The sequence below is a fragment of the Stylophora pistillata genome, chromosome 3, assembly GCF_964205215.1.
Source record: "Stylophora pistillata chromosome 3, jaStyPist1.2, whole genome shotgun sequence".
NCBI lineage: Eukaryota > Metazoa > Cnidaria > Anthozoa > Scleractinia > Pocilloporidae > Stylophora > Stylophora pistillata.
Window position 1 is genome coordinate 48895600 of NC_142521.1, and position 23792 is coordinate 48919391.

At 39.6% G+C, this 23792-nt stretch overlaps 1 protein-coding gene and 1 non-coding gene across 5 annotated transcripts; one reads left to right on the forward strand and one right to left on the reverse strand.

Moving 5' to 3' along the window:
- The first annotated feature begins 778 nt into the window (after positions 1 to 778).
- Positions 779 to 22765, forward strand: LOC111337087 (polyphosphatidylinositol phosphatase SYNJ1). Of its 4 annotated transcripts, none has more exons than XM_022943320.2 (23): positions 779 to 1016; positions 3786 to 3872; positions 4190 to 4460; positions 5026 to 5251; positions 5726 to 5809; positions 6120 to 6181; positions 8267 to 8363; positions 8989 to 9158; positions 9659 to 9740; positions 10855 to 11007; positions 11347 to 11515; positions 11918 to 12206; positions 12551 to 12691; positions 13102 to 13294; positions 14102 to 14260; positions 14511 to 14829; positions 15331 to 15430; positions 16544 to 16750; positions 19663 to 19741; positions 20195 to 20564; positions 20861 to 21237; positions 21648 to 21834; positions 22109 to 22765. In XM_022943320.2, the coding sequence occupies exons 1-23, from the start codon at positions 893 to 895 to the stop codon at positions 22708 to 22710; spliced, it is 4548 nt and encodes a 1515-aa protein (XP_022799055.2). In that variant the 5' UTR covers positions 779 to 892; the 3' UTR covers positions 22711 to 22765. The 4 variants fall into 4 exon arrangements, with proteins under 4 accessions (XP_022799055.2, XP_022799061.2, XP_088607994.1 ...); XM_022943326.2 differs by having other exon boundaries at positions 21648 to 21798; XM_088751868.1 differs by lacking the exon at positions 22109 to 22765 and having other exon boundaries at positions 21591 to 21727.
- On the reverse strand, positions 6814 to 6886 carry Trnas-aga (transfer RNA serine (anticodon AGA)). The gene has a single exon. It is a non-coding gene; the product is annotated as a tRNA-Ser (tRNA).
- Positions 22766 to 23792: the final 1027 nt, after the last annotated feature.

Genomic DNA, 23792 nt, shown 5'->3' on the forward strand with positions numbered 1-23792 from the left:
GTTGCAGAAAAAGATTGTGCACGATTGTTGTAAAAATGACAACCAAGCCAACAACTAAATCAGCAACACTAAAATTTATCAAGAGAATCGATGACCTTTCATAAAAAGCCTTCTTTTCCTGAACACTATAATGCTCACACTGTTTCCAAATACAATGAGAAGCCCTAACAATCCAAAAACCACAATTTCTTCTGTGCTGAGTCCCTCACTGGGAAAAGGATCGTTGTGTTATTCATTTTGGTGGAGATGTTTGAGGCGATGTCCGTTACAAAAGATAAATTTGTATTTATTATCCGGCGCTGTATTTATCCCTACATGGAGAAGGATACAATGGAAACGTTCATCTTTGATCCATACGTCAGTAACGTCCTTTTTATCCATTAGTTACCATCTACTTAGCCGGGAAAAAGCAAACTAAGAAGCCTTGGTTCAGCATTATTTAACATGTTTATCTCAGTAGCTTGGTTAGGTTAATGTATTCGATGAGATAATCAAACAAGAAACTTCATAAACAAGCACTTGGTTTCCCATCGCAGTTTTTCTGGTTTTTTTTCAAAACCAATCACAAATTAGATTAGTATCGTCTGTTTTCACTCGAAACCTAACAGCTCTTACTCTCGCTTTGGTACTCTATGTAACTCTATTTTGCGAATCGGGTGAACGAAAGCCTCCCTTTCCCTTATTCCTCCCCTCCCCCCTTCCCCGTCCCCTTCCCGGCCTCCCCCGTCCCCCTCTCACCTCTGGCTTCTCACAAGCCAATCACATTTGGTCTGCGAAATTAGTAAACAAGATGGCGGACGGACAGGGAAGTGTGGAATCATAAACAGTTTTTCCTTTTACCGGCTTTTCCAATTTCCTAGAGCTAATACAATCTTCTTAAACGCTGTAGAGAATGTTGATTGGAAAGTCATTTGTTTGTTACAATAAGATAGACAGGGATCCTGTCTCCGTGTTATTGGAATTCAAAGGAAGACTTGACGCGTTACTCTTTGAGTGTGGAGCAATCGCTGAGCTGTGTAAGTAACAAAGATAGTTTTTTATGTGATCTGATCCCCTGTTTGCGGAAAGAATTACGTTATGGGTATTTTATATTTCAAATACAATCAGCACCTGACATACATCTTCACCAGCACTGCTTTCAAACTCGTTCTCGTTCCCGTTCTGAGCTGGCATTCCTTTTAGTCAATTAAACTAGTTTGAATTTAATTGCTTCCATCGAATGCATCTGATAATATTTACATAGCGCATACAATTAACAACTTCCTATCCTTCCTATGGAATCAAGCAATGATTGTTAGTGTCGTGGGTTTAACTCTTATTTATATTTTGTCTGACAAAACTTATCTAAAGATCGTAAGGGCATTTTGAAGTGTTGTAAAGCTGTGATTACAAGATTTTTGACAGAGGCAGCGATGGATGAAAAAATCAAGGGAAATAAGCAAGAAATATTTTGAATGAAATTAGGGTTTTTATTTCTTTTAATTCATTCAATGCAATGACATGAAGTGTTCTTAGTCAAAAACAACATTTAAGCAATTTGTTTTTCTGTGAATGAACCTAACATTTATAATTTTCTGTTAAGGAGTGTTTATTGATTAAATGATGAAATATTAGCTTCTCCTTCTACTACAAGAGATTTGGGAGTGACCATCACAGACTTGCTCTTGTGGTCTACACACAATGAGCAGGCCTGTGCAAAAGCCAATAGAGTCCTTGGTCTTATTAAGCGAGTGTGTGGAAGGGATATAATCGACGAAACTACTAGAAAACTGATGTACACTACACTAGTCTACCCTATTTTAGAATACGCCTCGTTGTTATGGTCTCCTTACACTGCTAAACGTCATAGGCTACTAGAGAATATACAACGGTGAGCCACCAGGTTTATCATGAACTATCCTAATAGAGATGCTTACCCCTACTCTGAGCGTCTGATCAAACTTAAACTTCTGCCACTTGAATACAGAAGGGAATCTTCTGACTTAATTTTACTTTTTAAAATCTGATCTGGTCTTATTAATGTAAACTTTAATCATCACGTTTTTCCCATTGCATCTCGTTGTATCACTGGTCATTATCATCCTTCAAACTTTCCCCGGATTACTACTCATACACAACAGTACAATGTACCATGCTAAATTTTGTAAAGTTGGATTTGTTACCTGTATCAATGGGGATCCCGCAAGCATCGGTTTTAGAACCAACATTGTTTGTGTTCACGAATGACTTACCTTCTTCTGTGCCTTCTGGGTCGGTTTATATGTATGCTGGTGATACTACCATATACTGTGTTGGAGAAACAATAGATCTGGTGATCGATCAACTGAATAAAGCTTTGGGAGAGTTTTACAACTGGTGTTTAAACAACCAACTAACGCCACATCCCAGAAGGAGGGAGGTTATTCTTTTTAGCAAAAGGACATCGATGAGGCCTATTGCTCCTTTATACCTAGGAGACTCAGTGTTAAGTTTGGTTACCAAGATAAAATTGTTAGGTCTGATAGTAGACCAGAAACTCACCTGGGTGGCCAACGTGCTTGAAACAAAGAAGAGTTTTGCCAAAAAACTAGATTTACTTAAACGTTCTGGTTTTTAGCCTAGAGCAATTTTAAAAGACTTTTATTTTAAAGTGATTCTTCCAGCTGTTAAGTGTGGTTTAGTTTTGTGGGGTTTGCGTGGCAATTCTGATCTTTTTAAGTCAATAGAAAGGCCTCACTGCAGAGCAGCATCTGTAATCTACAAATTACCTAAGGATATGCCATCAGAGGACATGCTTAGACATGTTCAGTGGTCTACCTTTTTTACTTTTTATAAGTTGGATGTCCTTAGACTTTTTTATGGAGCACAAAACGAATCCTTACCTGATATAATGTATGAGAATATTGGCCGAAAACGAGTTGGCACTTACTTCACTCAAGACCAGAATCGTCTTCTCGTACCGAGGTATGAGTCAAGATATATGAAAGACTCATATAGAGGAGCTTTGTTATGGAACTCTGTTAACCACAACAGTAAGGAAGTATTGGTGACCCTCAATTTTAATCAGCTCAGCAAGCGAGTCAGTTCTGAAGATTGTTTTAAAGACTTTAAGTTCAATTGTACATCTGCATCTGCTATAAGATGGAGACAACATAATTTTATATATTATTGATCATTGTACTTTAGAAATGATATGTATGTTTTTTGACAAGATTAGTTAGCTTAATTCTTAAACACACCACCCCACAAGCTCTATAGCTTTAAAAATCATCGTGTTTAAATAAAGATTATCTATGTATGTATGTATGTATGTATGTACTTCAACCAGTCTTTTTTCCTCAAGATGAATTAAACTGTGGAACAATCTCTCTCCCAAACTGACACAAGCCAACACTATCAAAACCTTCAAACACCCTCTTCTACTTCACTATATAGACAAAATGGACAAGTACATTCTGCCTTAGCTTCTAAGCTGACTTTTATTGGTTTTTAAATATTGTTTATGAATATTGTGATTTTATTGTTGTAATTTGTTAGGGGAACAAACGTCAATTGGGGCGTGTCTTGTTTTTTTTCTCCTGCCTCTGTGGTACCTTTTTATAGATATTTTTTGTGTTGTGTGTTGGCGAACCTCAATAAACTAAACTAAACTAAACCTGTAAATTTGCTTAAGTGTAGCTGTACAGCTTTGCCTTGTGTGCCACTTTATTTGATGTCACGTGATCTATTACTGAGCAAATGCACAGTAATGAAATATATTTGTTAATTCGTCTATAGTTTTCATGACATTTTCTGTTTGTTCACAGCACAAGGGGAAACAGAGAGTATCAGGAAAGGATATTCAAAGGTTGTTGATGCTTATGGCTGTCTGGGAGTTCTCAAAATTAATCTGGGTAAGACATCTTACAATTTTTAAGTGATGTGAATTTCAATTATTTGGGTTGTTGATGTTGTTTTGTTGTATAGTAAAATTGCCACTCTATGGTTTAATTCCCAACATTGCACTCACTTCCAAGAAAAACAATTGTACCTTAAGAAGGAGAAAGTTTATAAAGAACTTTGTTGATGATATAAAAATGATAACTAACTAGAGGAAACTGTCTGAATCTTAGGCACCAACATCCCACAATTATCAATTATCTAACCCTAAGCAAGGACCAAGGCCTTTTGGATCAAGTGATCTCATTGAGGATTTTTTTTTTTCTTTCAGGTGTGCAAGAGATAAGTTTTTTTCTTGTTCTTGTTACTGGCTGTACATCAGTGGGAAAGATTAATGACAGTGAAATATTTCGTGTCAATGCCACTCAGTTGGTTCCTCTACAAGATGGTGAGGATGAAGAAATTCTTGCTGAATTATGCAAACTTTTAAACTCTGGAACATTTTATTTCTCTGTTTCTCCTGGAGATCAGCGACCATTGGATTTGACATTGTGTGCGCAGAGACGATATGAGGGATGTGAACCTGATAACAGGTTTTTCTGGTAAGGACTACCCAGTGATTTTCAATGTACAGATGGCTTTTATAGGGGGAACCTCTATATTAACCTAGGCTTGTGGTGAAAAGTGCTACATAGAGCATCGCACTGCCACTGCAGCACTTATATAGGGGTGATAACTTTTTTGTCCTTAATGTGGTGCTTGACCAAAGGAGGTACTTCTTAATTAACTTTTGTGTCCTTAACGTGGTGCTTAACTAAAGTGGGTGCTTCTTAATTAACCTTTTTTGTCCTTGATGTGGTGCTTAACCAAAGGAGGTGCTTCCTCAAAGGGTGTTGCTTATTTTAGTAAATTTGATATTGTGGGTGGTACTCCCTCTGATGAGATGCTAGTCCATTACAGGTTATCCCTAAGCATCAGCTGGCTTCCCTGACCTTGCACTTCCAGGTGCTGAGAGTAGTGTATTGCAAAAGAACACAGTGCAATGACCTGGGAGGTCTTCAACATCGACTTTTCAATGCTGAACTCCAGGTTGCTAACAATTAGGCTACTGCATCTCACATGGTATTTGGTCATAGTGCAATCCTCTTTTTCTCTGTTACTGGGCAGGAATCGCAGCTTACACATACACCTGCAGAGATTTGGAATTGACTGTTCACAGTGGCTGCTACGGGTTATGTGTGGTGCAGTGGAAATACGAACTGTGTATGCTGGAAAAACTCAAGCTAAAGCTTGTCTCATGTCTAGACTGAGTTCTGAAAGAGCAGGAACAAGGTTTTATGTCAGAGGAACAAATGATGATGGACATGTGGCAAATTTTGTTGAAACAGAACAGGTTCTGACAGGATCATCTGTCTTTCTTGCTCCTATCATGAAATTAATTTTTTTTACATTACACACTGCCATGCCAATACTCATTTGTGAGTTCTGATAATGCTGCCCTAAAGATAGTTCAATCATTAAACAGATAGATTTTATAATAAAGTATGTCTGTTCTGTAATAGATCACAGTCCATGTCAAAATGTGATAAGAACAAAAATGGGGTGCACAAGGCTCAGTCAAGTGAGTCACTAATGTTCTTATCACATTTTGACGTATTCTGTGTTCTATTACTGAAAAGATAAGAAGCCATAGCTGATTATTTTGAAGTCTCTTAGGTTTTTGTCTTCCTACAGAGCATGAAAAAGACCCAATCCAAATGCATGCATCATTCAGCTTATTTTAGTAAAATAGTTATTGACAATGATTATTGATTTTGGTCAATTTGGACTTAATTGCCTGACTAACAATTTCTGCTCATTGTAACAGTTCATTGTGCTCGAGGACATGACAGTATCTTTTGTCCAGACTCGTGGTTCAGTACCAGTATTTTGGGAGCAGCCTGGCTTACAGGTATTGTAGCTAAACACTGATAGCAATTGTTTTCATATTGAACAAAACTCTTAAAGGAATGAAAATAAACAACATCATGTCAAACACTTGTGATTGTCACAAATTTGTGACTACAACAGTGTTTCAGCAATTATTGTAAATAAAAAAGAACTTTGAACTAAGGTCTCATGAAATTGAAGATCATTTGAAATGTATTTTAAAGTCTTAAATTGGTTTTTCTCATGTTTTTGTAATTTACAGGGTTTTAGTAAGAAGTACACGTAAGCACAAAACATGAGTCTTAAACTTGATTTTATATGGAATTCATTAGGTTGGTTCGCACAAGGTCAAACTTTCCAGAGGGTTTGAAGCATCCTCACCTGCTTTTGACAGGTAAGATAAAACACCCTGTGTAAATATCATATTGGTTAGATAAAGAGAGATTGTAATTCCATTGGTGACAGCTGAGGTAAAATACCCTGCATGAATATCATGTTGGTTAGATAAACAGAGATTGTAATTCCATTGGTCACAGCTGAGGTAAAACATCCTGCATGAATATCATATTGGTTAGATAAACAGATATTGTAATTCCATTGGTCACAGCTGAGGTAAAACATCCAGCATGAATATCATATTGGTTAGATAAACAGAGATTGTAATTCCATTGGTCACAGCTGAGGTAAAACATCCTGCATGAATATCATATTGGTTAGATAAACAGAGACTGTAATTCCATTAGTCACAGCGAAGGTAAAACATCCTGCATAAATATCATATTGGTTAGATAAACAGATATTGTAATTCCATTGGTCACAGCTGAGGTAAAACATCCAGCATGAATATCATATTGGTTAGATAAACAGAGATTGTAATTCCATTAGTCACAGCTGAGGTAAAATACCCTGCACAAATATCATATTAGTTAGATAAACAGATATTGTAATTCCATTGGTCACAGCTGAGGTAAAATACCTTCCATGAATATCATATTAAAGATGAAATAAACAATTTTTAAAAATCGAGTTTCCAGATGGGATTTGAACCCACGACCCTCCGAGATCTAGTCGGATGCTCTAACCACTGAGCTACAGGAGACTCTATGGTGAGCAAGGGTCACATTAAAGCATCACATGCTTTAATGCATGTGATGCTTTAATGTGACAGTGTGATGCTGTTAGTGAGCTTCTATGCGCTAGCTGATGTTTGGCTGTGTAGCCACGTGATGCGGTTCCAGTCAATACCCACTAATTGACCCTTGCTCACCATAGAGTCTCCTGTAGCTCAGTGGTTAGAGCATCCGACTAGATCACGGAGGGTCGTGGGTTCAAATCCCATCTGGAAACTCGATTTTTAAGAATATCATATTGGTTAGATAAACAGAGATTGTAATTCCATTGGTCACAGCTGAGGTAAAACATCCTGCATGAATATCACATTGGTTAGATAAACAGATCTTGTAATTCTATTGGTCACAGCTGAGGTAAAACATCCAGGATGAATATCATATTGGTTAGATAAACAGATATTGTAATTCCATTGGTCACAGCTGAGGTAAAACATCCTGCATGAATATCACATTGGTTAGATAAACAGATCTTGTAATTCCATTGGTCACAGCTGAGGTAAAACATCCAGCATGAATATCATATTGGTTAGATAAACAGATATTGTAATTCCATTGGTCACAGCTGAGGTAAAACATCCAGCATGAATATCATATTGGTTAGATAAACAAAGATTGTAATTCCATTGGTCACAGCTGAGGTAAAACATCCTGCATGAATATCATTAGGGTTAGATAAACAGAGATTTTAATTCCATTGGTCGCAGCTGAGGTAAAACATCCTGCATGAATATCATATTGGTTAGATAAACAGAGATTGTAATTCCATTGGTCACAGCTGAGGTAAAACACGCTGCATGAATATCATATTGGTTGATAAATTAAGAGGGATTATTATTTGTTTTCTCACAAACATGGTATAGGTGAGTAGAACCTCTGATCTTGGTTAACTTAAAGATGTCCTAAAGATAACAGTTGCAATATTAAGTCTTTCTCGTAAGTGATTGATGTTTAATTCTGCCTCGATGGGATGTTAATCCGATCACTTCCAAAATCTCATTAATAATTCTCCCTACTGTCTGCCATACAATTCCTATGATGTAGTTAAGAGAATTTGGCTTTCAATCATCTTTCTCATTTGTAATTACTTTTAGGATACTTAATATTACGATTTTGGTACTTGAGACAACAGTATTTCATGCGGTTTTATTTTCGCGATTTCAACAGGGAAATAATATAAATAGGGCCTTAAATTTCGTGATCAATTTTGTCCATAATATAGAAGTGTGATAAGGAAATATATTTATATTTCACTTACATATCTTTATACCTTGCATAATGCTATAAATTTAGTCTATTTCCTCTGAGTTGACAATTTAAATTTGAATTACTTTTTTGTTGATTTGTTACAGACATTTGACAAGCCTGAAGAATCTTTATGGTCAGCAGTTACTTGTGAACTTGCTTGGTACAAAAGAAGGTGAAAACACTCTCAGCAGTGCATATCAGGTATAAATCCTACTTAGGAGTGATTCTTCTCATACAGAGGTTAGACGTCTCACTAAAATTGCTTAATAATAAGGCAGATTTTTTTTCTCGAAGCCTTCTTGGTTCAACGGGCTCTCTTCCCTCTTAGTTCTTTGCTGGTAGTAAAACGCACTGAAATCACGCATGGAGAGGTTTAGATTTAAACATGTGTGAGGTAAAGTTCCTTATGATGTTAATGGTCAGATTGAGTCGCTATGCAAGTTTTCAAAAGCAGCAGCGTTCGTTAACTGGTTTGTGCACTCAAAGCTCCGCTGTTCGTTTTCACGGCTCTGTCGCCGTTATCGTTTCATTGATCTTGAATAGACACAGCCTACTCAAATCATCCTAGTTAATTTGCTTTCAACTTTACATAACTAACAGAGTTTTTTTTTAAATTAAGACAGTTTTCTCGAACTTGTAGGTTTTTCAGTCTCGTCACGTGTTCGCCGATATTGCATTGTTTTGTGAGGAGATTTAACATGTTAGGAATTCAAGGGTTTTTTTAAAATAGGTTTTCTCTCACAGTGTAAGTTTGGCACCTTTTTTTTAACAGTGATTCTCTTAGGATCAAATACGGTATTTGACCGAGGCTTTAATTCGTTTTCAGGATCAGTTAAAAGACTCGATTCATGGCCGAGAGACTCGCATGATTTGCTTTGACTATCATCAAAACTGCCGAGGTGGGAAGCTGGACAAGTTATCGGTGCTGAAGGAAAAAGCGCGACTTTCTCTTGACGAGTTTGGCTTGTTCTTTTGTAAAGGAGATCACATTAAGAAGTATGGTGCTTTTTTTGTCTATTACTCATCTTTTTCTCAGTGAGTTGATAGTTCAAGGAGTAATTATAACACTCCCAAAACTATCTTGACGTTTCAACCCGAATGTAGGATACTTTTCGTAATTCGTAAGTGGTTCTCGGGCTGAAATGATCTCGAAAGAGGATATTCTTTCTTGAACTGTCATGGTAATATTTCTTGAACGGTGAAAAACCGCTGGAGTATGTAAAAATCAAGACCAGGTTATAGAATTTGAACCTACCGTGATTGCATCAGCTGAAGGTCAATGTTCTTTACAACCTGGACTTAGAGTGAGAACAAAGACAAAACCTCACAAGAATGCCTTTCTGATTAACCAAAAGGGAACTCTGTGCTGAAATCATTCCGTGCAAAATAATTGTTTGCTTCGCGCATTTTCTTTTCATATTTTTTTCACATTTCTTTTATCATATTTTTTATTTATTTCAATTTACTGTTAGTTATTTGTATTGCGTCTTCCTCAGGAAACAAAAGGGAGCTGTTCGCACCAACTGCATCGATTGCATAGATCGTACCAACAGCGTGCAGAGTTATTTGGGACTTGGGGTATGTTGAATGTAATGGGGAATTCTCAATTAAATGTCCAAAGAAATTCATATAGTGGAATTGCTCGTTACGTTCTGTGATTGGTTTAAAAAGCTTACGTCACCTCCTTCAACCAACCAGATGCAAGAGTAAAACTCAAATAGGTTTTGCTCTCGCGTTTTCCCGCGCTGTGTTTCTCGTTCCGCTTGGCCGTTGTGATCACATGTACTTGGGATTTGCTTTGAGAACAGTCAATCGCATATTGTGTCCTGATTGCAATTGGAATACCAATGTTATTGTTCAAGGAGCAGTTCAGGTTGCTGTTCACTTGAGCGTGGTTGCAAATTCGTCTGATGTTAGTGTTGTCAAGCTGTCACGGTCGAACTTTCTTTACTGCATCTCCCATTTTTAGTTTTTAGTCGTAGCAATTAGAATGTCTTGGTCCAACAAGCAAACAGGAATGCGCTTACTAATGGTTGACGTGGTGGAATCTGTATGAACAGATCAGGGGTTGAGCCCTGGCTGGGTGATTGTGTTCAATACAGCTTTTTGGTCAGTACAGTGTGGTAAAATGCTGAAACAAAGACCTTACGGTCGAACGTTAGCGTTAAAGCGCGCTAAAGTTAGTTTTATTAATTTTTCGGTGGCCTTCCGTTTCTGGAACACGTCTTCGCCAAAGTTCTTCAATATTGGTCTGGATAGACGGCCGGGTCCTTCACAACTGAGAGTATAACAACGAACTGACAACTAACTTCTGAAGAAACTTGGTAGAATCCTGATAAGGGGGGAGGGGGGAGTGGGGAGGGGGGGAAACTTTCTGTGAGCTTGCATTCAAATAGTTTACGTGCAGGCTATCATTAGCATTTGCATGAGCGGCGAAGCTCTCAAAATTCGAAACGAAGAGCGAATCGAGTCTGCAAATGGTTGTGAGGAATCTGGCGCTACAAATCAGTTTTCTTTCCAGACCCATCACAGACCTCGCTTGCTTGAAACCTGTGTGCTTCGTGGCTTGTGTCGCTGCACTAATGAAGGAAGCTTTCCAGAAGAGAGGCATTACTCCCATTCGCTTAGTACTCCAGAAACCGGGATGAGCTGGGGTAAGATGGGCAGCTGAATATTTTTCTACCTTTTTTAGATGTTATCACAGCAGTTAGAATGCCTCAGTTTATCAAGCAAACAAGGAATGCTGTCCAGATTTCAGGAGGCTTTCCGGACCATGTGGGCACAAAATGGCGACCATATAAGCCGCATGTATCTCGGCACAGGGGCCCTAGATGGCAAAGCCAAGGTATTGTGAATGATGAATTCATGAAGAAAAAGGTGACGGAGATCATAATTAAAAAAGAGCTAGGGAAAAATCAAAGTTCTGTTCCATATAGTAGGAAATAAACAATTGATGTGTTGTAAATTACGTGAAATAGAAATATTTTAGCTTGAGTTATTTTTCAACTAAAGTCTCAGTAACAACAAATACTAGGAAGAAAGGGATTTATCGCAAGACGTCAGAAGTAGATAATATCTGCCTGAAGCGCGGAGAAACCTGACTGACCAGACCATATTTGGTTTGTATTTTGGATCTGATTGATTCAGAGGTTGTTTTTGTTTTGTTTTACTCTGTCTTTCGAAGGTAATCAACAAGCTTCGAGATGGTGCACGCTCAGTCCACAGAACCATTGTCAACAACTTCTTGGATGGAAGCAAACAGGAAGCCATCGACATGTTGTTGCTAGGCAACACATTTGTTGGAGAGTTGGGTGAAAGGGCACGTGCGTTGCTATATGCTTCGTTTCTTCACTGTAAGTCACATGATTTGATCAGACATCCTTGACTTTCTGTTTGCTGAGTTTACATGAAACGAAATATCTTGAAAGTTTCAGGAATTCTTATGAAATCAAGCATCTGCATTTTGTCAACGAATAAACCACCAGACATGTAGGGACCAGAAAAGTAGGATGTAGGAAAAACATGAGAAATCAGTCCCCTTTGGCAAACGTTTCTTTCTCTCTTCAATCATCCCCAAAGGGTTAACATTCGGGTGAAGCGATAGAAAGTCCTTTCTTTGCATTAGTGAATTTTTTCTACATTTAGTTTTGTAAACTTCTTACACGGACAGAGGAAAATCTTCTTCGATTAGGGAAATGTCAAGCTATCCTAATCATGTGAACTTTTCATTTCGTAACTTGCTTCTCTCTCCCAAGCGTCACCCACGATTCTACTGGAGCTGTGCGACCGCCATCTTGAGTACACCACGTGGTCCAACATACGGGTTTGTGTGGGTACGTGGAATGTAAATGGAGGTAAACACTTCCGGAGTATCGCTCACAAACACCAAACAATGCATGATTGGCTGCTGGATTTTCACAAAACACTTCCGGAAAGCGGTTATTCAGAAAGTGTTGGTGTTAATTTTAAAGTACCCACAGACGTTTTCGCTATAGGCTTTGAGGAGCTGGTTGACTTGAATGCATCAAATATTGTTTCAACCAGGTAATTGTTTCGTAATCTTAACGAATGAAGCGTAAATTCGGTCATTTTAGTGTCTTTCTGTGAAAAAGGTGTAGAAATAATCAATATTTTAGTATAGTTTACATCAGCTATATTAAAAAAGCATCATCCACATACTAGAACGCAGTGAAGGATCGATGACCCTTGTAGAATAAAATGAGACGGGTAAAGGTTGACTGAAAGATATGATGGGAGCTCCGGTTGATGTGCTCCTGATAAAAATTTTTATTCGTATTCTTTTTAATCGTAGTTGTAGCAGAGTCTTCAGTGAGAAAAAGACAGTTATTTCGGACTGCTACTGAAGTGATTTGTTTTGATAATTTCAGTTCAAATCAGCGTAAGGAATGGGGCGAGGAACTGCGTCGTATCATATCACGTGATCATGCGTATGTTCTGGTGACGTGTGAGCAGCTGGTTGGTGTTTGTATGTTTGTGTTTATTCGGCCTAATCTGGTCCCATTCATCAGGTTATTAAACTCTTCTATGTTATCTACTATTTAGGAAGATTAGATCACAGAGAGTGATTTACCAAATTCGCGAAGAATTAGGAAACGTAGACAAAAGTTAATACAGAGTTATTTAATTTGGGGGAAGTGGGTCCTCGATTAGCATTTTATCACAATTTAGGTACAATGATGCTACTAAGGTCTCTATATAACAAAGACTATCCCTAAAGCGACGCGCTTGGTAGAAAAACAACAATTGCAGCCCTTGCCATTTTAGCATTCTCAGGAATTCCCTAAAAACACGACAGATTATATTTTCCTTGCTCCATTACGACTCCTTTTATTTTTACACGTAGACGTTGTCTTTCTTGTTGTGAGTTAAAGTGCTACATGAAAGCCAAATTTATTCGAGCACATTTTGTTTGTTTCAGGGACGTGGCTGTCCATTCTGTAAAAACAGGCCTCGGAGGAAGTGCTGGGAACAAGGGAGGCGTGGCCATCCGTTTTTTACTTCACGCCACTTCTATCTGTTTCATTTGCTCACACCTGGCTGCTGGTCAGTCGGGTGTGGCCGATAGGAACAGTGACTATAACGATATTGCATCAAGGATAGCTTTTCCTATGGTGAGATAGCAAATACCTAGTTGTAGTATGGTTGTAACTTGCTTTTCACGCGCGCTGATTGGCTAACTCAGAAGTGATTGGCAACTTTCGATTTACCTTCGAACCGCCGAAGAAACAAAAGTGCGCCTCGAGAGTTTAATTTCTGATAATTCTTATATTATCAGGGATATTGAAAGAAATAAGCTATTTTTTCGGTTCTTGTGTGGTATACATGTAAACGAAAACAGTTATTTTCCTCAGTGTCGAGAGAAACGCTGCACTTGCTAAGATGTTGCCTGACTTCTGTTTAAGCATGGGGAACAGTTCGATTTGTTTCCTTTTAGCCTAGCAGTAGTCGCGCAGAAGCATTTGGCGGAAGCGAACAAAGAACAGTAGCAGCTTGTCCCTTTTTTTATTCTCTCTCGTGCCTGAGGCCTTTGTGCGGTCTTTGCTTTACTCGCACTTCTCTTAATAAGGCTAAAGAAGAGGCATTGGTTGCTATACAAGCGCCACTTTTTCAGAAAGTTTTGCAATTTTGAGGTACTTTACGATGCAATTTTGGTTTTATCAACTGAATTGATAATGTAAAAAATTGGCCTACGTAAGAAGTGTCAAAGCTCACTCGCTTTCACGAAGGGATAACAATCGAAATGTCTTCTTTGAAACTCTTTACGGTGACCAATTTACATTATCAGCTCGTTGATAAAACCAAAATCACCTTCTTATACGCCCCCACCGACGCAGCACCTTAGTTTCTTAAAAAATTTACAGCCTTTATTTATTTTACGATGTGCCTGATACCATTTTGTTGTTGCTTGGTCCTTCTAGGGTCGCAGCTTGACCTCACACGACTATGTATTCTGGTGTGGAGATTTCAATTACCGTATTGATCTACCAATAGACGAAGTGAAAAAACTGGTTAAAAACAAACAATGGGAAGAACTTTTAAAGGAAGATCAACTTATAAAACAAAGGAATGAACACAAGGTAAACTGTGCTAACTCTAAAATGGTACAAAAACTTAACTAATTGATTCTCTGTTCCAGACAAGGTCCACAAATTGTATACTTTAAGTTTGCGCTCGAAATGACAGGAATTTCCGCCCAATCGCACTTCCGGTTCACTTCGTTATCCAGCTGATGCACTAATAAATGGCATAATACGTCATTATCATGCCAACGTTACTTTATTCTGTCGTTTTTTTCAGTGATTAGTTGATGTTGTATTTATTTGTAAGGTCTTCCGCGCCTTTCATGAAGGAAAAATTGCGTTTGCTCCAACTTACAAGTACGACTTATTTTCTGACGATTATGATACAAGCGAGAAGATGCGTATTCCTGCCTGGACCGACCGCGTCCTTTGGAGACGGAGGAAGCCTCGGTATAAGTCAACAACCTTAGTTCGTAAACATGTATCTGCGCGGAATCAATCGGAACGGGGAAATGAATCACTCTTGATGGGAGGGGAGGCCGGGGAAGATGATGATAGCAATGACGAGGAAGAGGCGGACGAAGAAGGAGAGAAAGGCGAAGTTAAGGATCCGGATGAAAATAAAGGTGAAGAAGTTACACTCTCTTTTGCCAGCTGTCAGCTGAATACAAAGCCATGTGCTTTAGCCCCAAGACAAGCGTTTGAAAAAAGTTCTGCCGGTCATTTCTTCGGTAATATGAGTCACTCCGACTCGAAAATTTCAGTTCGTATTATTCGGATTGTGTCCCTTCTTGCGATGGGGAGTAATTTTTTTTTGTCGAATGACAATTGTTAAATCTTGGTCACCACTGTGGAGTAGAGTTCAAAATAATTTTTGAATGGCAAATCTCTAGAACGAGGTTAAAATGCCAGCGGAAAACGTTAACCATACATATTGGATAGTCTCTACGCCAATAGATGGTCATTAATTCCCTTAGCATTATTTTTTAGTCTGTTTGTAAGGGTATATCTCGTTCGTTTTTTCACTGACTTTTTTGACATACTATTGGAATAGAGATTTATCTTTCTGGTGTGAATTGGTTTTTTAAATGCATGTTTTTTGTTTGTCTGTTTGTTTTCTCCTTTAGACAAGAAAGGCGACAAGCCACAAGGAGGGGGAGGAATTAATTTCTCTGCTGGAAAAGTTTTATACTACGGCCGGGCTGAGTTAAAGACCTCCGACCACAGGTATACCTAATTTTCTTTAAATTAATCTGATAGCGTAATACAATTTCCTTATCTTTAATTGCCCTGTAGGATCGGCGGTTATTTTTTAACAAATGGTAAACACCACAGCGCACACTATTGAGTTATGGATGCACGCGGGAGGTTGCTAAGCACGAAAGAAGCGTAAGAGTCGCTCGAGGCGATAGCCGAGAGCGACTCTAGCTTCTTGAGTGCTTAGCAAACCTCCCAAGTGCATCCATAACTCAATAGTGTACGCTGTGGTGTTTACCATTTGTTTTATAAAGGTAATTGCACTGAGTGGAGTGCAATTTGGGCTGAAATCATACGCGTGATTTCAAAATTGAACGAGCGCGCAGCGCAAGTTCAATTTGAAATCACAAGTATGATTTCAGACCAAAATTGCACGACACTAGGTTCAATTAACACTTTATTACATCCATTTTGAAATCGCCCCAAATACAGGACTTGGTCAATTCAAGTAATTTAGTGATGCAGTACTAAGCCGGTTTTTAAATAAAAAGCGGAACCTGAGATGCTTTTACATCTTATTTTGTGTGCAAAACAGAAAGACTGACGTCATGTGTCAAAAACTCAGTCAAGCGTAAAATGATGCGATTTAGAGCAAAAAATGGTGTGATTTGGGAATAAATCGCACCAATTAGAGCCAATCAGATTACAGGGACCACCAGTGATTTCAAAATGGATTGTAATAAATAACATAACATTGATACATTGTAGCTAAAGAGTTCCCTTTTATTTAACAAATCTTACGCGACCAGAAAAAAACAAGCGCGCGCGGAAAAATAATCTTTGCATTTGCTCACGCCAGCAGCGTACACCCATGGGCAAATGGGGGACGCTAAATTGACCAATCAGAGCGCGCGCTTTACTTTGGTTGTGTTATAAAACAAATTCGATGGGGGTCTTTGCGCCAGTGTAGTTTTTCTTTTTTCAGCCTGTTTGGCTTAACTCCTCATATTTAGGCATGTAGCGAAGAGCAAAACCTGATACAAAGTTGTATAAACCATGTTGTTAAAAAAGAGATTTTACATTAATACTAAATTATGATGACATTTCTGCCCACTGCAAGTTTACGTTTATACTTTTCCATAGGCCAGTTGTTGCCCTCGTAGAAATTGAGATACAGCAGGTTGATTGGACGAAACAGTGTGATGTACATGACCATGTCATGGAAGCAATGGGTCCTGCTGACCCTACTATTGTGGTCATGAGTGATGAAGCTTCTAAAGAGGATGCTGGGATTGATGTGTCTGAGCTTCTCGATGCCGTGGAGCCGTATGGGACGGTTGTTTTAGTGAGGTAAGAATAAAATCACTCTGTTACTAACGACAGTGGTAAGGTAACGACACATTTTGGTCTAAAAATAAAAGTATTGGCGACATACTTATTCAAACTACGCTAGTTTACAGGATTTGCTAGTTTACATGATTCGCTAGTTTACAGGCTTCCATGTGAATACGGCAAAGTTTATATCGGTGGGACTGGAAGACCAATCCAAGCCAGAATAAAGGAGTACAACCGAGACATCCGACTAGCCCGCACCCAGACCTCCGCCGTTCCAGCGCACGCCCACAATACCGGACACCAATGAGGTTAAGTTTATTGATTGTTATTCTCACTGGTACACTCGCATGGTCAGAGAATCTGTTCACAGAAGACTTCACCCTAACAACGTCAACAGGGACTGTGGAATAGAAGTTCCTGAAGCGTGGATGCCCACGATCAAATAACACAACAGGAGAGCCGTGCGACAGCGGACCGCCGACAGAACAACTCACTAGTATTGAAGATCAAAACGCACCAATCACAGCTGTGAATTACCAGCCAATTACAGCGAAGCATCCTGCTTTATAACAAGACTCGAAACCAGTCGACCTTATCGCCTGATGAAGACTAGCAGTAGGATGTCGAAACGTCGCTATCCACATCATAAAAGATTATATCGTGAGACAAACGATGAGACATTATTATTATTACACGACAAACTATGTAATATTCTTCACACAGGCTAATAAATCACAAGATGACATTGGTTGTCCAGTGAGCATGAACAAGGGAAACATTTCAAGTGAAGAAGTACACGTTCTTGTGTTGATGATGATGATGATGTAGTCTTTATTACTTGATTACGCAACAACATATACCTGCAAACAAACGTGTAAGGTTTACCAAAATTTATCACTAAAGAGAAAACTAGTCATAAACTAAATGAAACTAAAAAGACATCTGTTGATAAAAGTTCGCTTAAAACGTTCCGTACGAATACGAGGTAAAATGTCGTTATGGCCACGAGAACAGAGCGACCTTCTCCTCTCCAGGGGAAGTAGGTCTTGTAGACAGTGATCGCTGTCTTTCGTGATCTGTTCCCATAACAGTTTATCTCTGGCACGAAGAATATCTTTAATGGGTGTAAAATTCAATAGAAAAAACCAGGAAAGATTTATTACTCGACGTTTCGGGGTCATCGTGACTCCATTATCAAGAGACTAATTTAAAAACATGCAAATAAGGAAAGGTACAAGAATAGCATAAATTAGACTGAACGGCTTAAACAAACACCTTGGCGCGGATGGAATCCGTTTGCACGTTCAGTGTTGGCTTACGCATGCGAATATACAACATTTCATTAACAAGGCAATCAAATTTGCCGTTACATTTCGTTGTATATTCGCATGAAATGTATATTCGCATGAAATGTATATTCGCATGAAATGTATATTCGCATGAAATGTTGTATATTCGCATGCGTAAGCCAACACTGAACTGAACACTGAACGTGCAAACGGATTCCATCCGCGCCAAGGTGTTTGTTTAAGCCGTTCAGTCTAATTTATGCTATTCTTGTACCTTTCCTTATTTGCATGTTTTATACTAGTCTCTTGATAATGGAGTCACGATGACCCCGAAACGTCGAGTAATAAATCTTTCCTGGTTTTTTTCTATGCCTTTGCTTTAGCAAATCTCTGCTGATCAAAATTCAATAGATACCCATATTTGTGGGTACGTTTACAGAACTTATCGATTCTGCTGAGGTATTTACATTCTAATGCGTTCCCCAAAGTTCAATTGCTTACAAAAATAATGACGTAATTAAGCTATTAAAAAGAGCCGTCAAATCCTCCTGCGAATAACCATAAAATTTACAAACCCTTTACGTAGCAGAAGATCAAAATGAGTGTCCCAGTTACAGGGGTCTTGATTGAAGGTTACACCGAGCAATTTAAGTTCAGGCTTCCATACAATTGAGGGTAACGCATCAGGCGTCTGTTTGGTTGTTTTCCTTCTTAATACCAACTCCCAGGTCTTGCTTAGTTTAAGTTTCATCCTGTTTTTACAGGCCCATTGTTGAATGTTCCCCACCTCTTGCATCGCAAGAGAGTTGGGAACTGTTGACTTGACTGGAATGCCAAGCGTCAAGTCGTCTGCATATTTAAGACGCAGATTACTTCCGAGATGTACAGCAGTGATATCATTAATCATTCTAGAGAATAAGACGGGCCCCAATAGAGTTCCTTGAGGAACACCCTTGTACCACTGACAAATTCTGTAGACTACCCATCTACAACCACCCGTTGCTTATTAGTTGAAAAACTTATGATCCAATTGATGATATACGGATCGACATCCATGACCTTCAACTTATTGCACACTATATATTGCGAGACAGTATCGAAAGCTTTACTGAAATCAAAAGAAAATACTCGCACAAAGTCTGATTCGCGCTTACGTAGCGAAGCGTTACTTAAATACGAAGGCTACAGATACACAGATAACCGTTTTATTTCTGGACTGGTTGCCAACGGTAACATCGGCAACAGTCAAACTACAAAGCAAATGAATGAATTGCGTTTTAAATATGAAATCACACTTGAAGGGCTGAAATATGCGCAGCGAAATGTTACTTGCAATTCTGTTGGGTAATCCATACATCTTTACACAGCTCTTTACCTGTTCTTTCAGCGGATGTGTGTTAGGAAAGTATTTAAATTCGTTGCGCCCATTTAAATATAAAAAGGCTTATTCGTCCCTAGATTCTTTGCGACTGCATCTTGGCGTCAAAACGGAACAGCTACACAAAAAGTTGTTTACTTGAAGTATAAGTTGAAATTCTTAGCGCAAACCAAAGTCTGTATCCATATCAAGCCAGCTCAACCAGCGATGAATTGAGGGAGTTCTGTTCACGACATATCCATTTGATGTATATTTTTCAGGTTGGTCGATGACGAATTTTTTTTGACTATGGATGATGGAAGGAATGCTTTGAAAGCTTTGGAACTTGACGGAAAAGAGGTAAAAATCTGGCAGTTGTGAAGGTGTGCCTGAAGTATGGGCGCACAGGGGCATTGAAATAATTTTTCAACAGTCAGCTGGGTCTTACAGCAGCCTATTAATGAAAGTTCGGGGCTTAAAGACGAATGCTTCCATTTGGCACGAAAATATTCTCGCATGTTCGTTCACAACTGCGAAGGTAAAGTTCGAGGAAAACGATGATCTTTAACGAAAAGGTAGAGTCCAAAGGACAAATGTATTTGAGCGCATTTCCGCGCTTATCTCGCATCACGTGTCTTGCATTATGCAGACTGATTTGGTACGGCTTGGGAAGGTTTCGTAAGAGTTCCCATCATCGTACATTAGAAGGGTCTCTTTAAATGAATATGTGGCTCAACCTATTTACTTGTTCTGCAGTTTAACAATTTGAATGCATGTTCACTAAAACAAGCAATCCCAATTTTACTTTCGCAGATATCTGGTAAAACAGTGCAAGTTCGTCTTAAATCTGAATCGCTCTTATCCAAAACGGACCTCACTGTTCAAAACCTTGTCTCCGACGGGTCCTCATTTACTGGTGACTCTGAAGAACACAGGAACTTTAAGTTCACTCCTGTCAGAGGTCGGGCGCTGTCAGATCTGTTGTCGTCCTCCTCAGAAAAGCAGTCGGTGGACGTACCTGTCTTGGAACCAATCAGGATTCATTCAACGGAAGCTTTGGATGATGAAAATTCCGAGAGTGAACCGGAAGACGACGGAAACCATGCAGTAAATTATGACAGTGACAACGATAGCGAACCAGAAGCAGACCCTGAAATGAAAAAGATCACCAACGAAGGCTGTGGTAAGTAACTTATTACAGTATGATCGGGCCGTTACAATCTGTCTCGTGTGGCAAGGAGAACTTGAACTGTTAATTGCTGCAACAGAGGTTGGCCTGGACCTTTTTTTATTCCAGGAAAATGAGACTGCGAGCAATAGACTTGTTTTAAGTTTCAAACGAAATACGAAGATAATTAATTCCCATAAGTATAGTCACTTGACTTCAGGAGAGCATGAAAGTGGGTTGAGTAAATTTATTTATGCTCGTTTCGGGGCAGTTACTTTTTTTAAAGCTTTTAATCATTCGTGGAAAACCAGGCCCTAAACGTGACGACAATCAGAAGCCTGGACCTAAGCGGCCACCGCCACCTAGGCCAGCGCCTGCGAGACCCAAACCACCTGTAAAAGCCTCAACTCAGGTCAACAAAGTCGAGGAGATCCTCGTGGCTTCTGCACCTGTTGACGCCGGCCAATCTGTTGAAGTTGAGGCCCTTGATGATTTTGATTCCATGGTGAAGGAATCTGTCAAACCTCTAAAACCCAGCAGGCCTGCGCCGCCAAAACGACCAGCCCCTCCAAAGAGGGACGCTGATGGTCCTAAAGCGCCGCTCTCTCTGCCCCCTCCGGAGAGTCCTAAGCCCAAGCCCAAGCCTAAAGTGGACATCATTCATGCTTCCGCTAAAAAAGACAAACAGGTACTCAGCTGGGCGTATTTGTTTTGTAACACTTTATTCCAGCCGCTATACGTAACCCTTGAAACCGGCAAGGAGATGACGTTGTTGCTTCAAGAAAACGACTTTCAGCTGATAAGTTTATGTATTCCTCTAATTTGCTTGCTAAATTATGAATTGATTTTGAAGCGAAAAGTTACAAGTTAGTCACTTGGGAGTTTAAGGATCAATGGATTTACTTTACCAGGTCGTTAGAAGAACAATTAGCGCTAATCAAATCGCTTTTTCCTGGTGGGGATGCTTGTTTTTTTTTTTTTCATATATAATGGCATAACATATACCCTAAACCATACCAATGTCTACATTTTTCCTTCCAGTACTGAATTTTGTCGGCTTCCATCACGTGACATAATGATTTTACGTTTATTTCCAAGAGTCCTGGTATTGGTGTTCCATTTAATATTCAACACGTGGCTCACATTGGCGCCGATAACGTGGAGGCTTTGCTGCTTGCTGCCAAAGATGATCCCAAACTACTGCCATCGTTTTTGCTGCCTGATGGCGTTTCAAGTGAAAAAGAGGATGGTAAGAAGTCGGTGGGAAAAGGAAAAGCAAAAACGGGTATGTCGACAAGGCTAAGTAGGTGGTAGAAAGAAATGAAGGAGGCTGAGCTTCGAAAATGAGTAGCAGGCCAGCGGTTTGTCCATCCCATTCTTCTCGATGTTCCATTGTTCTTAACTCCCATAAAACCGCCAGGTTTTCCGGCCAGTGAGGACAGATGATAATGATAGATGCTTACTTATGAAATTCGTTTAAGAGCACGTATCCAACGAAAAAATTGTAGTTATTGGCTACATTAAAAACGGTGCATTTTCTTTCATTCTTCCTTTTTTAGATGGAAAAAGTGACAAGGAACAACCTTCAACAAAGCAGACTTCACGTGATGTAGATAAAAATTCAAGTTCAGTTCTCTCTGATTCAAACACAGACAATGCTACTGCTAATAATGAGGCTACGCGAATTCAAAGAGCTCCATCTCTTTCCAAACCAACCCCTAAGCCAAGGCCTCGTTCAATAATATCTGAAAAAGACCCTGAAAATGGTGCGAGAGTTGATGAAACGACGGTGAAACCGGTAGCACTTCCACGGACAAAAGTCAAGTCGTCTGGAGTGGTAGTCACTGAAAGTAATCATCCAGCTATAAAGGCACCTAAACCGGAACCTCCTCAGAGACCGGACCTTAATCCTCCTCCACCCGTGAAACCCAAACGTAAACTGGTCATTAATGAACCTTTAAATGAACAAAAAAATTATCTCCCAGCCTCTGACAGCGAATCACTTGAAGTGACTAACGTGTCAAGTGAAAATATAACCTTTACTGTACCAGATTTCCTAGCAGGTGTGTCTGGTCAAGACTCTTCTGAAGAACCGTTCTTGAAGGTTGCAGCCAAGAAGGCGGGTCCGCCCCCCATCCCCCGCAGAGTTGATTTGGAATAAGTTTTTTAATTGCAATGTGAAGTACCTGTCGTGGAATAAAAGAACAGATTTTTAATTGTTGTTTTACATTAAAGAAGTTGGGAACTCGTAAGGGAGCCAAAGATGTAAATATAGTTTATATCTGACCACTTGCAGCCCAGAGGTTGAATTATGGGTGCAGTGTAAGGTTGAGAACAGACGTCAGCATATCAGGCGCCTCTGGCAGCCGCTTCAGTCTATCGATCTCACTTTCTCACCTTCCCACCCATCTCAGCCCAGGGGAGGACATCCATCACACAGTAATCTCGTGTGTGGGAAATTAACGTCTCCTACCCCAACCCTGCAGGAGACGGGACCTCCATTTATTCGTCCCTATCCGAGAAGACTAGAATATCTAACCATTTCTTGATGTTATAGAAAGGTAGCAAATTCTTCTCAATTATTTTAAGACCTTGAGTGTCGGTCCGGCTGGCGCTCGAACCCTCGACCTCCCGTACAACAGTCCAGCGCTCTATCCATTGAGCTAACTGGGAGGCGGTTAGCTCAGGAACTAATAAACATAAACACGTTCAGTTTTTAGAGATAAAACACTTTAATTCCACTAGAAAGACTTGACACTTCTCGTTTAAATCCCTACCCCAGCGAGGCAAGGTTCAAATTCGCCAGCCCCCGGTCACGGATGAGGATCAAATGCCCGTGAGTTGCCCGGGGGAGGGGTGTCGAAGCCTTGAATCAGCCCATATTGAGCTTAAGCATGATAACTACTTTGAGAAGACAGACGAAGAATGACCTGTTCCAAGCCCCAGTCAGTGTAGGCAATTTAAGAACGCGGAAGTGAGAAATAACGGTTGCGGTTGTCAGGGAAATGGTTTTCTTTGCTGGATCCCCATCCACAATGCTTGTTTTTTTAGCTTATTACGTCTTTTACTTTTCACTCTACCACTTTGTTAGGGCGGTATCGCCGGATCGCTGTTACAAATCAATGGAAACTGTTGGCTTACCACTAGTTTAATAGACGCCGTCTTTCCCCCTGTGACGATACCGCGCCACAAAGGTGGGCGCCCTTTAACACATGCACAAAAAAAACACCAGGCATAAACAAA